The following is a 17,373-nucleotide window of genomic DNA, read 5'->3' as shown; positions in this document are numbered from 1 at the left end:
TATAAAGCAGAAGTTAGCAATATTTTCTGTAAAGGGCCAGATAGTAAATGAATATATTTTATACTTTTGTAAGTCACTTATGGTTTCTGTCGCAACTACTCTGCTCTGCTGCTGTACAGACAAAGCAGCCATAGACAACATATAAATGAATGGGATGACTGTGTCCCATGTAAAACTTTATTTACAAAAACAGGTGGGTGGCCAGATTTGCCTGTAGGCTGTAGTTTGCCAGCCCTTGGTATAAAGTATGTCCTCATGAAAAATTATATTCTTTTTTAAATTTTGTTTTATTGCTTAAAATATTACAAAGAGTAGTACATATGTCTCCTTCCCCGCCCCCCCTTGACCTTCCCCCGGCCTCCCCTAATCCCCAGTGTCTTGTGTCCATTGGTTATGCTTATATGCATGCATACTAGTCCTTTAGAAAGTAACCTAAGTTTGATAACACAGTGTCAGCTTAGAGTCACTAGGAATTTGGATGGTCTAGTTAAGTTGCCCAGCATGTTCAGTCCTGCCTCTGATGATGTAAAATGCAGCTTGACTGCTTACAGATAGAAAAGTTATTTCCTCAGAGGTGGAGACTTAGTGTGGTTATCAGTCAGCTTTTAAATTCTAGTGTCGTGGAAGAAAATCCGTTTTAGCTTTAAAAAGGCAATTTTAGTATAGTTGTCAACTTGTGGTAATCAAATCGAAAGGAAAACCAAATTGAAGAGTGTGGTCAGCCTTTAAGCGGTGTTAGTAAAAATGCATATGTATAAAAGCCTTGCTGTTCAATTTCACTGAGCTCTTGGAATGTGTGTTATTACTATTTTGTTATTAAGACCAGGATACACAAGAGTTACTATTGTCACATGTGAAGTAACATGTATAGTAACATACATACTTGTGTATTTGGAGGTCACATGGTTGGCAACTTCAGCTTTCTAGAATGTAGCTCAGCATGTGAAGTAAGGCTTTTGACCAACTAGAATAAATGTTAGAAGTCATTTACTGAAGATTATACAATAAAAGCTGACAGGTTTTTAAAAATATTTTTTAAATTAATTTCAGAGAGCGAAAAGGACAGGGAGAGAGAGAGAGAGAAACATCAATGCTGAGAGAGAATCATTGATTGGCTGCCTCCTGCACGCCCCCTACTGGGGATCGAGCCCACAACCCGGGTATATGCCCTGACCTGGAATGGAACCATGACCTCCTGGTTCATGGATCGACGCTCAGCCATTGAGTCACATTGACGGGGCCACAAAGCTAACAGTTTTAAATGTAAGAAGGTAGATAAGTATATAGTACATATTAGATTTTATTTTATGACTAACAAAATTTAAAAGTGCCTTGTTACCCAAAAGAGGGACAGATTTTTAGTTATATGGATTCACTTGGGGAATAGCTTATTTCCAGATGACTTTTAGGAATCAGCTTTCTGATATACCTTTATCTTTCAGGTTCTTCTCTCACTGGTTATGGTTATCTTTGGACAGTGATGCTTTTAGAAGTTGGGTTAGATCAGACAGCATCCAATTTTCTTTGTTTTTCATTTGTTTGGACTTCTGTTTTCCTTAGTAAAGGTCTTTCTCATTCAATATTCTGGTAGTACTCTCTTTCCCAGAGGAACCCAGGTAGGTAGAGTTTTGCATTATTGTTCCTTCACTTCTTTACTCTCAAATACTGAGCCTCATTGCCCTACTGAGTACATCCCATCTCCCCCCACCCACCCCCACCCCCCCGCATGGAGAAGACAGTGGCAAAGTCAGATCTGACACTGGGCGCCTCTGCACTTTGCTGTATACGGACAGGCCTGTTCTGTATGGGAGCAGCTTCTTTGTAGGCCTTATTTAGGACTCTACCCAATGACAACATTTTAAAGAGATGTTTGGCTTATGGAGCATACAGCTTGTTTAAATTGCCTTTTAAACTCCACTCCCCACCCTCATCCCATTTTCAAATTTGTTAAAAAGCAGGTGCATTTCATTTCAAATATAAAGTGGTAGTTTGATTATTCCCCCTCCCCCCTATATTAAGAGGAGTGTCTTATTAACCTTTTATATAGATCACAGAAGCTTTTTGTTCTGATTGTGGTATTGCTCATTTTTGTGTGTGTGTGAATCATAAAACTCTATATTTGGGGGGGCCAAACCTGATTTGCCATAGTGAGTTAATATGGAAGACTGATGGCTCTTTTTCTCTTTATTACCAGAAACTGGTTGCTCAGATGAAACAGGATCCACAGGTAAAATACTATTTTAATTCATTTAATTTTTAAATTAAAATAATGTAAAGCAAAGTGATCATTAAAATACTAAAATATAGACCAGTACATAAGTTTTTAAAAACTATCTTATCTCTCACAGCAATTATATTAGCATATTGGTCTTATGTTTTAAGGGTTTACAAAAATCCAGTTATTATCTTATAATATAGCTATCATTTCATCTTTGTTACTATTACTTGCTTTTGTGTTAATTGCTTTGAGTATTTTGGGGGGAAAGTTGAGAGTTTAAATTTCATTTCTATAAGCCCACTTACTCAAAATCAGTTTGTGAGGCTTTCTATAATCTCACAAGTATGGAGTAAAACCCAGAACCATTCTTATTTTCTCAGAGTTTATAGTAGAGATATAGTACAGAACATTTAAATACTTAATCACACTATATTCAGGGTAAGAATTTTAGAATACGTTTTAAAAAGCATTTAATTTTTTTTAATTTTTGAAAGAGCCCTTAATCCAGCAAGTGTTAATTTTTTTTAAAATTCTCATATGAGTTTTAAAAAAATATTTTTTTTATTGATTTCAGAGAAGAAGGGAGAGAGAAAGAGAAACCTCAATGATGGGAGAGAATCATTGATTGGCTGCCTCCTGCAAACCCTTCAATGGGAATCAAGCCCACAACCCAGGCATGTGCCCTGACTGGGAATTGAACCCGTGACCTCCTGGTTCATAGGTTGATGCTCAATCAATGAGCCATGCCAGCTGGGCTCTCATAGGAGTTTTTGATTTAGACATTTTATTCTCTATCCCTGAAGAGAAATCTTCCTAGAATGTTATCTTGTCTTTCATGATTGTATTTATTTTTCAGGCAATGTCTCTTTTGCAGCCTTAGACAACAGGTCATAAGTGTGGAGAGTACAGACTCTCTTAGGATTTCTCCCTTGTATTTGTTGACTCATAATCTGGTCACGAAACAACTAAACCCATTGATGGGTACTCAGATGTATGTGTATACATCTTTAGCTTGTTAACATACCATATATGCCTCATTGTAAATTTAAGTAAAATAAATTCTTGAATTGAGGAATGGTACTGGGGCAGATTGATTTTTGGAAGTAGGAATAATAGTCATTTAAAAAATTTTGTACCCAGTGCTTTAATACAATCCATTGATAGCCCACACTTAATTTCTATTTGACATTTGAACTTTGAGAAGCTTCTCCATGTTTATTTATTTTTAAAAGATATTATTTAAATTAGATTTAGGGAACCAGGATGTAGACCTTAGATTAATAGATTCTTTTATATTTAATATGGTAACCTTTATTATCAGCAACTGAAATATTATTAGAAATCATTAGCATTTCCCATAGAGCTGGTGGCCAGGTAACAGCAGTCTTAATGCAAAAAATCTGAGGGAGCAGTAAGTTGTTGGGCAATCTTGTGGGTGATTTCATTATATATCTATAATAATAAAAGCATAATATGCTAATTAGACCAGACATCCTTCCGGGCAACCTTCCAGACGAAGCCGGGGCTGCAGCCGTGGGTGCGAGGGATCCAGGTAGCTGCACAGCTTCGAGGAAGGGATCCAGGCAGCCACCACAGCTGTGAAGGCCTACTCTTGCACAAATTTTGTGCATCAGGCCTCTAGTGTGTGTGTGTGTGTGTGTGTGTGTGTGTGTGTGTATCCTATATAATAAAAGGCTAATATGCAAATTGACTGAATGGGGGAACAACTGGTCACTACGATGCACAATGACCACCAAGGGGCAGACACTTAATGTAGGAGCTGCCCCCTGGTGGTCAGTGTGCTCCCACTGGGGGAGCGCCACTCAGCCAGAAGCCGGGCTCACAACTGATGAGCACAGCAGCGGTGGCGGGAGCCTCTCCCACCTCCGTGGCAGCACTAAGGATATCCGAGCAGTCCTAAGCCATTAGTCGGACATCCTCCGAGGGTTCCCGGACTGTGAGAGGGTGCAGGCCAGGCTGAGGGATACACCCCCCTCCAGTGCACAAATGTCGTGCACTGGTCCTCTAGTATATTTATATTTATTTATTTATATATATATATATTTTTTTCATACACACACACACACACACACACACACAATTACATACATACATACATACATACATACATACTAGGGGCCCGGTGCAAAAAAATTTGTGCACTCGGGGGGAGTCCCTCAGCCCAGCCTGTACCCTCTCACCATCTGGGACCCCTTGGGTAGGTTCCCTAAGCCTGGCCTGAGATCAGGGTCTATCAGGGCTTTCCTTCCCCGGCTGCAGGCAGTTGGCCCCACCCCTGCTGCTGCCACTGCTTGCCATCTGTGCAGCGCTGTCTCCCCCTCCCCCTGCCACCAGTGGCCTCCCTCTGCAGGCGACAGGCGTGGGGTGCGATGGCTTGGATGGCCTGGGCCTCCCTCTGCAGGGCAATCGCTGGCCAGCCGCACATCTGCCACAGAGTCGCCGCCGGTGGCCTGGGCCTCACTTTTCCTTTGCTGGGGGATGGGGCCAGCCCTGCGAGGGACCATCTGCCTACCTGATCACCCTTAACCACTTGCTGCCTACCTTATCACTCCTAAATACTTGCTCGGGGGCGAGGTCAGCCCTGTGAGGGGGCATCTGCCCACCTGATCACCGCTAACCACTGGCCTGCCTACCTGATCACCCCTAACCACTCTGCCTGCCTGCCTGATCACCCCTAACTGCTTGCTGGAGGGTGGGGCCAGCCCAGGGAGGGGCCACCTGCCTACCTGATCACCCCTAACCGCTGGCCTGCCTACCTGATCACCCCTAACCACTCTACCTGCCTGCCTGATCGCCCCTAACCACTTGCTTGGGGGCCGGGCGGGGCCAGCCCAGCAAGGGGCCATGGTGGTTCTGGTTTCTGGTTGTTACACTTATGGTGGCTGGCCTTTTATTATATAGAATATATATATATATATATATATATATATATATATATATATATATACACACACACACACACACACACACACACACTTATTTTAAAAAGACCATGTGTCGTAATCATGAGAGGAAGGATGTGTACCCCAACCTGATAGAAGACCAGGCAGGGCTAATGGAAAGAATTGCATGTGAGATGATGAAGAAAAAGTGATCTCTCATTGGGGTGGTGTTCAATCTGCTAGTAGGCTATCCAATATTAAGCATTAATCTTGCTTTTTAAATCTTGGATTTTTTTTGTTTCACTTGAGTAAAACGCAAGCATATTCAGTGTATCTCATCTAAAATAGTATTCTTTTTTGAATCCTAGAATTTGAAAACTGAGAGAATGCCCTGGTAGTCGCTGTGTTCATTTGAATGATATAGTGTCAAGGCATTTGTGGCACTGACAGCTTTTCAAATCTAGGCTAAAATAACAAATGCACTCTACTAAATAAGGGAGAGGCAAGGCAAAGATACTTACAACTTCCATTTTCCTGTTTTTGTCTGATTAGTGGAGCTTTGGGTTTTCTGTCAAAGAATAACAATATTTTTAGTAGAAAGATGTACTATTTTACATATGCTAAAATATAAAACCTCTTATAATTTAAAGCAATTGCAAAGGAGCTGCCCAGGTTCTAGTGTTAGGAGCCTACATTTAGGATCTATGCATTAGGTAGTGGTAATGTGACTACAATTTAATGCATGATGAATTTGATTGGCTAAAATGCTTAAGTTTGCTTCATCATTTGTAATGCAATATGCATAAAGTCTTTTTGCTACTATTCTGTTAACAAATGAAATATCTTTCTCACAGATATTTTTTCTTTCCAATCAGAATGCTGATTTAAAGAAACAGCTTCATGAACTCCAAGCCAAAATCACAGCTTTGAGTGAGAAACAGGTAGGGGAAAAAGGAGTGTGTGTGTGTGGCGGGGGGCTGCGGGGGGCGCGTATTTTTAACATTGTGTTCTAAAGATATGTCTGCTTGAGGCTTCTAGGAGAACTGCTATTTTTCCTCATGTGTGAAAATAAGTGTGGGCAGCCAGACTCAGTTTTAATTTTGTTTGAGATCTGTTTATCTATTTTTATTTTTGGTTGAAATCAGTATCTAGAGTATCCCATGGGTATATGTTCCTGGTAAATATCTAAAAGCGGTGTGGCAAGCTGCTGTTAACTGTGTTAATTAAACTCTATACTTTACCCATAGAGGAAAAGGGTAAAGATAAAGTTAGTGGGAGTACGTGATAGCTGCTGGATATGCTTGTTACTGTTCTGAAGACTTGAAATAACATTTAACTAACATGGAGATAATGATTGTAGATAGATCACTCTGCTAGTAAATACAGGTCTCCCATTCTGGTTTTTGTTATACCTTTATGTTAATCTGTATTAGATATTGACGTGAAAAAAACTTTGATTAAACCTTGTTATATTTATTTTATATAGAGCAAGAGAAGAGCATCTTGCTTTTTCAATCTGGAAAGCATGTTTTGGAATTTCTTGTATAATGACCTCCACTTCACCAATTCAGGCAGCTCCTGCCACCAGGTGGAGTGTGACAGTTGAAAGAGCTATAAGTAAATGTCTGTGGTAATCTGACAAATCATTGTTTTCTTGTTCCTCCTCCACCCTTCCTCTGATTAAAAGGAGCAGATTTCTATTTTGGAGGAGGTGAACGTGTGAACCAAAATGATTAGTTGATTTGCAATTGATAATTAATGCTAGTGATATCTCATTGAAGATTTTTGACTGAATAGTTCTCAGTAATAGATTTTATGTTGTTTTTTAAACTTTAGTGAAATAAAGGCGTTGAGAGCAATTTATTTCTGGAGATTTTTTTGTAATTGTATTCTGTTACAGTGTATGAGGAGAAAAATAAATCTTGAGAACTATGTGGAATAGTTATGAGTTGTTGCTGTTTCAGAATAGAATATTTTTCCAGCTGAGTGAACAACTGCTTTTTTCTCCCCCTTCCTGTTGTAAGCTACTGTGTTTCCCCATCTTGTCTTCTCCAGAAACTAGAGGTGTTTTGGATTAGGAAATTGTCACACTCAAATTGGGCTAAGATGGCATGGTAGAGAACAAGTTTTAAGGAAAAATATAAACAGAGTTTATTAGTATATATTTGACTCTGATAGTGAGTCAGTTCTCTGAAGTCCAAATGATGTGTGTTAGTGAAAGTGTTCTAGCTTTAGAATTGTGTTAGTGCTGAGCCTCCTATAGTTTCAGCGTTAGTTTGACAAGATGCCAATGAATGAGTCATTTGCTGAAAAATTCACGTGTTCCAGCTGAGAACTGATTAGTGGAGTAAGGATGGGGTCTGTTGTCACAAAGTTAACCTAAGGCTACATTTGAGGAAAATGGGGCAATTATAAATAAATACATTTATCTAAAGTTTTTGTTTGTGAGCATTGATACAAAGATTTGCTTTATTTCTGTAACTTTTTATTCTTTAATTTTTTTCTATTAGGGGTCTAGCTTAATAGAAAATTGTAACCATTTATGTTCAGTAAGGTATTTCATCAAGTGGTAAATTCTGTCATCTGAACTAAGTTTGAATTTTAGAAACTAGAATTTTTAAAAATGGGTCTAGTGTCAGTAAAGAGAACTAGAGTCAGAAACTGAAAAGCAATCTTGCAGTTTTATTTGCTTAACTATTTAAACAGCCTTTTTGATAGAACAGGGAATGTATCATTGTTAGGTAGGATAGTACTTGAGGAAACACAGCTGTAAAGTTCAAAAGCTGGTCCTTCCGCAGACTTATTTCCAACATGAAACATTGATATTTAGTTTAAAATAGTATTATTTTAGAACAAATTGTTAATGCTGAATGCCCAGCTTTTTGTGTGTCTTTTTTCCTCACAAGATCCACTTAGCCTCTGGGAAAACTTAATGATTTTCCTTCAACTTTAATAACTAAAATCTAAATTACCTTACTTGCATGACTATTATTTTAATTTAACATTAATATTTTGGTTGTGAGAAAAAATGTAAATACAGAATACTTCAAAGAATGTCATATTCCAGCATTAACACTGATTAACCCTTTGTCATTATTTGTTTCCATTCTTTTTCTATATGCATTTTTCTATAATATTTTCTATTCCACTTGAAAATTCAATTATACAGTAGATGCATACATTCTCTTACTTTGCTTTATTAAAAAACAAAATTTGCAGATAGCCATTAATTCTTACAGTGAGCACTTATTTGTTTTTATTTGTTATTGCTCCTGCAATCTTTGATACTTATTCAATTTCTTTCTCAAGACATTATGAAATGGGACCCTTTATTTGGAAAAATATGGTCTTTAGGGAACATCCTTCATGGCTAAAACTTAGTGAATTTTATTGAATTCTTAGTTAGAAAGTTCCAGTGCTTTCCAACTGGAACTTGAGGTCTCTGAATAGAAATTTTCCATGGCAGATTTTGAAGTCAACTTTTGACCCACGGGGTCAGGTTGACAGTTTTTAACTTAGGAAATCCCTAGATTTGATTGGCTACAGAAAGTATATGTTATATAATCACTCTCATGGTTTCAGAAATGTTTTTGTGACATTGGGAAGTGCTCATGGTAAAATAATTGAAAAGCACATGCAACTTCACATGCATTACAGTCCCGTTTTTGTGTGTGTTGTAGGTATATATGTGTATACAAGTGTAAATGTGTATAAAAACAGTGTCAGCATATGTTGTTGGAAGGTGATGAATTTACAGGTAGTTTATTTTTTCTTTATATTCTTATATACATTTGCTAAATTCTCCACAATAAATGTTTCCTTTATAACTAGAAATAGACAAGAAATAATGAAAATGATTAACACTCAACTCTTGTCTGTATCAGGAATAGTTAGCATTTAAAAGTCTAATGACATTCTCCTCGTGAAATATTAACCTCTCTAATCAGAAAATCCAGCTATTTTATTTATTTTTATTTTTTAAAAAAAATATTTTATTGATTTTTTTTTTACAGAGAAGAAGGGATAGGGATAGAGAGTTAGAAACATCGATCAGCTGCCTCCTGCACACCCCCCACTGGGGACGTGCCCGCAACCAAGGCACATGCCCTTGACCGGAATCGAACCTGGGACCCTTGAATCCGCAGGCTGACGCTCTATCCACTGAGCCAAACCGGTTAGGGCTGAAAACCCAGCTATTTTAAATACTATTAATACTGAAGTGTGAAAGCAATTATTAATTTCTTTAACATAGTTTATTTTCATTCTGCATTCCTCCCTCCTCATTTTTGACATGCATATGTGGTCTTTTGCTTGTCAGGGTACTGGGGGCACAGCACTTAGTTGCTTTAGTAGTTTGCTTTCATTTTAGTGCATTGTAGGAGCAATCTTAACATCCCAAAGTATGTTGCTTGATCCTGTGGTGATTCAGGCTTAAGCCATAGTAGTTGCATTTTTTATTTCCCCTTCCTTGAACAGTTTGCTCCCCACCCCCACCTTCCTTCTCCTGGTGCTCTCTGGCCAGGCATCAGGTAGCAGCTTAGTTATTTTCTCAGAAGACCTGTCTCTGAAACCCCATCCTCATGTTAAAATCAACTGTTTCTATTATAATCTCTCCTTGAACCTTTCACTTTTCCTTTATAGCTATCCCATTTAGGATTAGGTTCAGCTTTGAATGACTAAAAACTCAAACTGAAAATGGCCTAAACAAGGTAGAATTTTATTTCTCTCTCATGTAAAAGTTCTGTAGGTGGACTATGCTGGTGGTAGTGATGCCACAGTTTCAGGGAACCCAGGCTCCTCCTATTCTGTTGTCCTGCCATTCTCAGTATGAAGCCTCCACATCATAGTCCAAAATAGCTGCTCCATCTGGTAAGAAGGGGGAAAAGCAACAAAGAGCAACTCCTTTATTTTTAAGGATGTTTACTGGAAGTTGCACAGGCCACTTCCAAATTAGATCCCATTGGTCAGAATTTAGTCAACTAGGAGCAAGGAAAGTCAGAAGTGTAATCTATTCCAAGTGGTTACCGCCAAATAAAACTCAGGGACTGTGGTACTGAGTAAGAAGGGGGAACATGCTGGCGATAATTAGTAACTTCGGCCACAATAGCTTATTACAGTTTGGAATTACATGTATGTGATCATTTTTTAAAGTATCTGTCTTCATCACCTGACTATGATTTCCAGGAAATCAGGGAACATGTTTGTCTTACTTTATTTTGAGTATAATACTTAGTATAATATTTAGCATAAGATAACATTTAGCAAAGAAAAGCATTTGTTTCTTAAATGAATTATTTTATCCAACTGATCTTTTTCTCTATTTGTATATAATTTTTTAAAACAGTGCATCTTGTTTTATATGCTTTTTAAATTTAAAGTATATGTTCTTTAAAAACATGATATTTAGTAGCTTCAAATATTTAATGGTCTGGCTAGATCATAATTTATTTAATCCTTTATTAGTTGATGGTAGGATGTTTCCAGTTTTTCCCTAATATAAATATTGCTGTGATAAACACCTTTGTATTGTGAACCTGTTTCTTTGTGATTGCCTTGGGATAGATTCTTAGGTATGAGACTACTGGGTGTAGTGGTCAGCTACTGCCATGACAGTTCTGTATAACAAACCAGTGTTTTATTGAGGGGCTTATAACACTAAGTGTTTATTTTCACATTGGGTCTGTAGATCACGTGGACTTCTCCTGATCGAGGCTGGACTTGGCCAGCCACATCTACTTCAGTTTGTGGGTGGGTTGGTTGCTCCTGCCTCCAGACTGCAGGTTGGGTTAGGTCCACTCCAAAGTGTTCATTCTGAAACCTAGCATGAAGGGGCAGCAGCTCCCTGGGCCATCCTCATTTCATGGCTTATAACCTGAATGCAACAAACAGGCCAAACTACTGAAACATGTTTTAAGCCTCTGCTGGCATCAATTCTTTGAACATTTCATTAGGCCAAGACAAAGGGTGTGGATTATAATTTTATAACAGAGAGATTATGAAGAATTGAGAGTAATAATCCATTGACCATCCTTGGTCAATGGGTATAACAAAAAACTTTTACTGTATTGGAAAAAAAACTTTTACTAATTATTTCCAGAAAATGCTGTTTCAAATTAACAGCATATATGAGAATATCTAGTTTTTCCCAGGAGATAGCCTGGGGGGTGGGGCACTTTGCTTATTGGAAGATGGATTAATATGTATCTGATGCTTTCTGCGGGTATATTTTTCATGCTGTTTAACCTTGCTACAAATATTCCATAATATTCCACAGAGTTACCTTTTGGTTTTGGGTTTTGTTTTTCTTTCACTTTCTCCTGTTTTTCTTAATCCTTTTTGGAAGGTAGACCTCTTCATAGTCTTTGGTCATTGCTATTGGTTTGCTTTTCTGACTCTATGTTAAAAAATTACAGTCTCTATTTTTTTGCCTAATGTGTAACCTAATACAAGATGAAATATTTTATTGGTTTTAATAAATAGTTTCCATTTATGGAACCATTCTCATTTTAAATATGAACATATTTTAGTAAAATGAATCCTGAAGCCTTTGGGAGAGAAGTTTCTGTTCCTGTCATAACTAATTATGTTTCTGGTGCATAGAACAACATAATTTAAGCTAAGTAGGTGACTTGAACAATGGATTTCGTATGAGGGGACACTGGGAGTTTGATTCTCTTCCTGACCCTTTAACAGACTGGATAGATTTTTTGAGTTATTAAATAATTTATATGTCTGTTTCCTTATTCATGTAATGTTTGGGTAATGCCTTTTAGGAGTTAATGGACATGTATCTATTGAGTCCACTAAATATTTTTGGAGGTAAGTTCTATTTGAATGGAAATTGTTGGTTTTAGTTATGGTAGCTAACTTAATCTCATGTAACACCTTCATCTTACATGTAAAGTACTACTCTTTTAAGAAGCTTAGCTCTGGCCAGTGTGGCTACGTTGGTCAAGTGCTGTTCTATGCACCGAAAGGTCTCACTGGTTCGATTCCCGGGCAGAGCACAAACCCAGGTTGTGTGTATGGAAGACAACCAATCGATGTTTCTCCCTCACATTGATGTTTCTCTCCCTCTGTCTCTCAAATCAATAAAAACATTTTTTTGGGAAAAAGAGAAGCTTAGAACATTTCTCATTTAATTGAGTCATGAGGACATCATTGTAATACATAAACTAGGACATAGACTGTTTTCGACTTAGCTATGATTATATAATTAATCAGTGTCCTATTCAGGACTAGAATCCAGATCACTGTACTGTTCATTCATTTTTATTTAGTAAATTCTTAAATTACTCTGTGGACCTTTATTTATCAAATATTTTTGAAATAGGACATTAGGCACAATAATTACATTGCCTTTAGGCTTCATTGCTTTGGAGTCAAGTAAGTAAATTAGTTTTTGTAATCCAGTAATGGTGATCTGATACTTGATTATTTCTAGCCTCTGATACCAGTAACCATAGAATGTTACCCTCTCTCATTCACAACCAAACTAGTGTGATGGGCACATCACATTAGAATTTAGAATTGTTATTTTCTTAGAGATCCTTGAATTATGACGGGACTCTGACCTCATCTCTATTCAGAGTTGAGAAGTTCCCTAGGATTTGGTCTAGTTCATTCCTCCTCTGCAATATTTATGTGAAACCATGGGTCCAGTTGATGCGAATGTTTATTTCATTTTTTAAAAAATCTAGAGAGAAATCTCCCACACTATTATTCATACCTAAACCCAACTAATGTCAAGATAGGCAAGTAACCATTTGGAGCTGCCTGTGAACATCTATCATAAAACTTCTGAAGACATACACATTACTTATGCTGATTTTTGTTTGTCCTAGATGTGAGTTAATTAGTTGAAACAGTGTTTGCAAGTTATCAGAATACTGCCCCTGAGCCTCATGTGATGCTTATAGCTGATAAGATTATATGACTTAAAATTTCCAGTATTCCTTTTTTACGACTTCCCTTCCCCTTTTTACTTGCTTAGTTATCTTTTTCACTTAATAAAACATTTTATAGCCATCACTTCTAAGGAGAGATTGATTAGTTCTCTGGAGATGGAAAGACTAGTATGATTTTATAGAGCAGGGATCAGCAAACTCTGGCCTGCACCTGGGCCAAATCTGGCCTGCCAACTGTGTTTGTAAATAAATTTACTGAGAGACAACCACGTTTTTCATTTACATGTTGTCTATGACTGTTTTGGGACCACCAACAACAGAATTAGTAGTTGAGAAAAAAACTTGCCAGCATATAGAAGAAGTTTGCCAACTCTTATTCTAGAGAAATTAACCAGAGAGGCACTTGACTCAAAGATATTAGGCACGGTATAGCAGTCTAGGACAGGAGTGAGTACCACACTGAAAAAGGGTAGACAGTTAACCCTTTAGTAACGTGAGGGTTAGGGGCGCTGACCCCCTATGCAGTAAAATATCCACATATAACGTTTGACTCCTCAAAAACTTAACTACTAATACCCTACTGTTGTTTTATCGATAATATAGATAGGTGATGAACACATTTGTATGTTATATGCATTATTTACTGTTTTCTTAGAGTAAGCTGGAGAAAAATTATTAAAAATAATAAGGAAAATACATTTACACTACTGTACATACATTTTGAAAAAATTTGCATGTAAGTGAATTTTTAACCCACACAGTTTAACCCCATGTTGCTTAAGGGTCTACTGTACACTGAGTAAGGAGAAGGCCCTCTTACATACATGCCAGCCCCACAGTTTTCGTTTTTAGCACCTTATTTTTTTTAAAGCCTCTTTTACTTTGGATTCTTTTTCTCTTTCCCTCTTGCTCCCTCTCTCACAAATTTATTGAGGCATAATTCATGTTAAATAAACATTCATTTAAAAAATAGTTTAATTTTGATGGAGTGAAGTCATAACCACAGCCAAGATAATGAACATACCTATCACCTCTAAAAGTGGAATGATGCTTTTGAAATTCTGAAAAACAGTAATTTCCAATGTAGAATTCTATACTTAACCCAACTTTTGATCGAGTCTGAGGGTAGAATAGAGACTGTGTCAATATGCAAGGGCACAAAACTAATTAGTCATGCGCCCCCCTTTTTTTTTTAATCCTCCCCTGAGGACATGATTAGAGAGAGAGGAAGGGGGAGAGAGAGACAGAGACAGAATATTGATTGGTTGCCTTCTGTGCCCACCCTGACCAGAGACCAAACCTGTAGCCCAGGCTGTTCCCTGACTGGGAATCAAACCAGCAACCTTTTAGTGCACAGGACGCTGCTCAACCAGGTGAGCCACTCAGGCCTGGTATCCATACACCTTTATTGAGGAAGCTACTGGAGGTTGTTCTCTGCCAAAACAAGTAAATAAACCAATAAAGATTAAAACATGGATCCAGAAAACAGGGAATCCAGGACAAAAGGCGATGAAGAAAGTCCCTTGTTTGAAGAGGGGAGAAAGTCTAGATGACTGTTGTACTGTAGGTTTAGAGAACAACCATTTTACTTTGGACAGGAGGATGGAGGTGTCTAGGAAAGATACAACGAAGAAAAAAATGCACTGATAGATTACATGATGTGTTTTGAGCCATTATTTACTAGTAGAGATGTTTTATAGCTTCTTTGGACTTGTAATATACTAATTGTCTCACGAATTAAAGTTATTCACATGATTCTGATAATACAGACCTTATTAAATATGGATTTAATTAAAAGTTGTGATATGACTGTAATGGGCATAGGGGGTGGAAGAAGAGAAGGTAATATAAGAACTAGATTTCAGTTATCTGTAGTAGAAATTCAGTTAGTAATTTTTAAAGTGAAAAAGCAAGAAACCATGAATATTTAATTTAAAATAAGACAAATACCTGAAAAAATATGTGAGAGTTTAAAGTGGTTTCCTGAAAGGCACACGATGAGAGAGTTGGAGAGGATCGATGCAAGAGACTGCTGTTTTTATTATAAGCCTTGTGGCAGGTGTTTTTTTGTTTTTTGTTTTTAAGCTATGTGTATATATTCAATTAGAAATAGGGGGGTGGGAGTGGGCGTGGAGAGGTCGATGGGGGAAAAAGGAGACATATATAATACTTTCAACATAAAGAATTTAAATTTAAAAAAAATAGAGATAGGCCCTGGCTGGGTAACTCTGTTGGTTAAAGCACTGTTCTGGTACACCAAGGTTTCTGGTTCAATCCGCAATCAGGGCACATACAAGAATCAACCAGTGAATGCATAAATAAGTGGAACAACAAACCTCTCTCTCTCTCTTCCTCTCTCTCCCCAAACCCCTGTTCTCTCTCATCAATAAAAAAATAGAAATAGAACAAAAAAGAAAACTAAATAAAAAAGCAAAAGTCTGGAATATTATTAGATAGGATATTTATTTAGCCTTTGGGGAATTATCTGGACTCCTGAGTCAGGTCATCTGCTAAGTCTTTGGCCTCCCATCTATCCTGGGCTGTGTTAGGGGCTCTGCTCTAACACTCCCTTTGCATTTTCCTTAGTGCAAGCCGCATGGTGACTCTGAAGCTTGGTTAAGGCATTCCGTAAGAGTCTATAGGAGAGAGAATGTGTCCTTTTTAGTTGGTTGCTCTACTCTTTGGAATAGAGAATAGATTTAGGCTCTAATAATAATAGTAAAACATAATAAAGCATACTACTACTTATAGGATTTAGTCCCTCCTGCACTTAAACTAATACCTTCTAGGACCATACTCAAAGCCCAGAAACTGTAAGCTCCAGGAGGCCAGGGACTTCTACTTGTTTTGTTCATCAGTGTATACTCTTGGTAAATGAATACATGATTACTCCCTGAATTATTTAAGTTCCAACAAATGTATATTTAGAGTCTGTTTTGACTGAGCTCAGACTTTTGTAGGGGATTTAAACATGTAAACAATTATAATAAATTTGAAGTTAGAATATGTGTGGCATACAGAAAATGCAGATTATCTTGGTGGGGCATTGTGGGAGTCTTCACAACAAGCTGATATCGGAATTGAGTGTTGCACGATGAGTAGGGATTTGCTAGGTGGACAAAGCCCTTACAGGCAGAAAGAACAGCATGTGCAAAGGCACGGTAATAGGTAACAGCAGGCCATATTCAGTCAACAAGTAGTTTAGGATTGCTAGAGCAGAGATTTTGTCAGGTAAAGGTCAGAGGGTCAGCTTGTATAGATTGAAAACAAAGCATTTTGTATTATTGTTTTCATTACTATTAATATTAAATTGTAGGAATACCTACAATTACATAGCACTCACTATTTGCCAGACACTTCTCTGTTGCTATAAATACACTATTTCATTTAATTCTTACAGTAGCCCTGGGAGATGGATACTGCTGTCCCCATTTTATGGATGAGAGGTTAAGTCACATGCCCAGTGTTTCAGAGTTGGCAATCCAGGCCATGTGGCTCAAGACTGTTTTAAATTAAAATAACATCAAAGAAGAATATGATATTTACATTTATTTAAAGGAGTAGATGGATTGTACTGGTTGAGAAATAATTTATTAGATTGTCAAGTGAAAGGGGAAGTGTATAAATAGGACAAGGCTAGGTCACAGTGGCTCTCTCGTACCCATTTCCTTGATTACTGTTTGCTCTTTTTGCTTTTGTTTCAGGGCTGCTTGCTTTCTAAAGCTTATCTCTCTGAATGTTTGCTAAATTATAAATATCTAGAGGCCCGGTGCACAAATTCATATACCAGTGGGGTCCCTCAGCCTGGCCTGCTGGATTGGGCTGAAACCAGCTCTCTGACATCCCTTGAGGGGTCCCAGATTGTGAGAGGGTGAAGGCCAGGCTGAGGGACCCCACTGGTGCACGATCGGGGTTGGGGAGGGATGCGGAAGGTTGGCCAGCTGGGGAGGGACTGCAGGGAGGGCTCCAGGGTGTGTCTGGCTCCTCTCGCTCAGTCCCGATTGGCCAGACCCCAGCAGCAAGCTAACCTACCGGTTGGAGTGTCTACCCCCTGGTGGTCAGTGCATGTCATAGTGAGCAGTTGAGCAGCCTTAGCATATAATTAGCATATTATGCTTTGATTGGTTGAACGGACAACTGGACACTTAGCATATTAGGCTTTTATTATATAGGACTAGAGGCCCAGTGCACAAAAATTTGTGCACTCGGGGCGGGGGGGTCCCCCAGCCCGGCCTGTGCCCTCTCGCAGTCTGGGACCCCTCGGGAGATAATGACCTGCTGGCTTAGGCCTGCTTCCGGGTGGCAGAGGGCAGGCCCAATCCCTAGGTGCAGCCCCTGGTTAGGC

General features: G+C 38.3%; 1 protein-coding gene across 17 annotated transcripts in view; it reads left to right on the top strand.

Annotated features, from left to right (window-relative positions):
- Window positions 1-17,373, top strand: part of PHF21A (PHD finger protein 21A) — a 171,216-nt gene that overhangs the window by 38,801 nt on the left and 115,042 nt on the right. For all 17 annotated transcript variants that reach the window (XM_070427871.1, XM_070427880.1, XM_070427883.1 and 14 more), the window contains 2 exons: window positions 2,195-2,227; window positions 5,997-6,062. In XM_070427871.1, the coding sequence (XP_070283972.1) occupies window positions 2,195-2,227; window positions 5,997-6,062 (99 nt within the window). The remainder of the gene's footprint in view (window positions 1-2,194; window positions 2,228-5,996; window positions 6,063-17,373) is intronic.

This window comes from Myotis yumanensis, unplaced genomic scaffold (genome assembly GCF_028538775.1).
Source record: "Myotis yumanensis isolate MYYU_CA2020_CCGP unplaced genomic scaffold, mMyoYum1.0.hap1 SCAF_10, whole genome shotgun sequence".
Lineage (NCBI taxonomy): Eukaryota > Metazoa > Chordata > Mammalia > Chiroptera > Vespertilionidae > Myotis > Myotis yumanensis.
The sequence above is the reverse complement of the archived record's forward strand: the minus strand, read 5'-3'. Positions and strand labels throughout refer to the sequence as shown.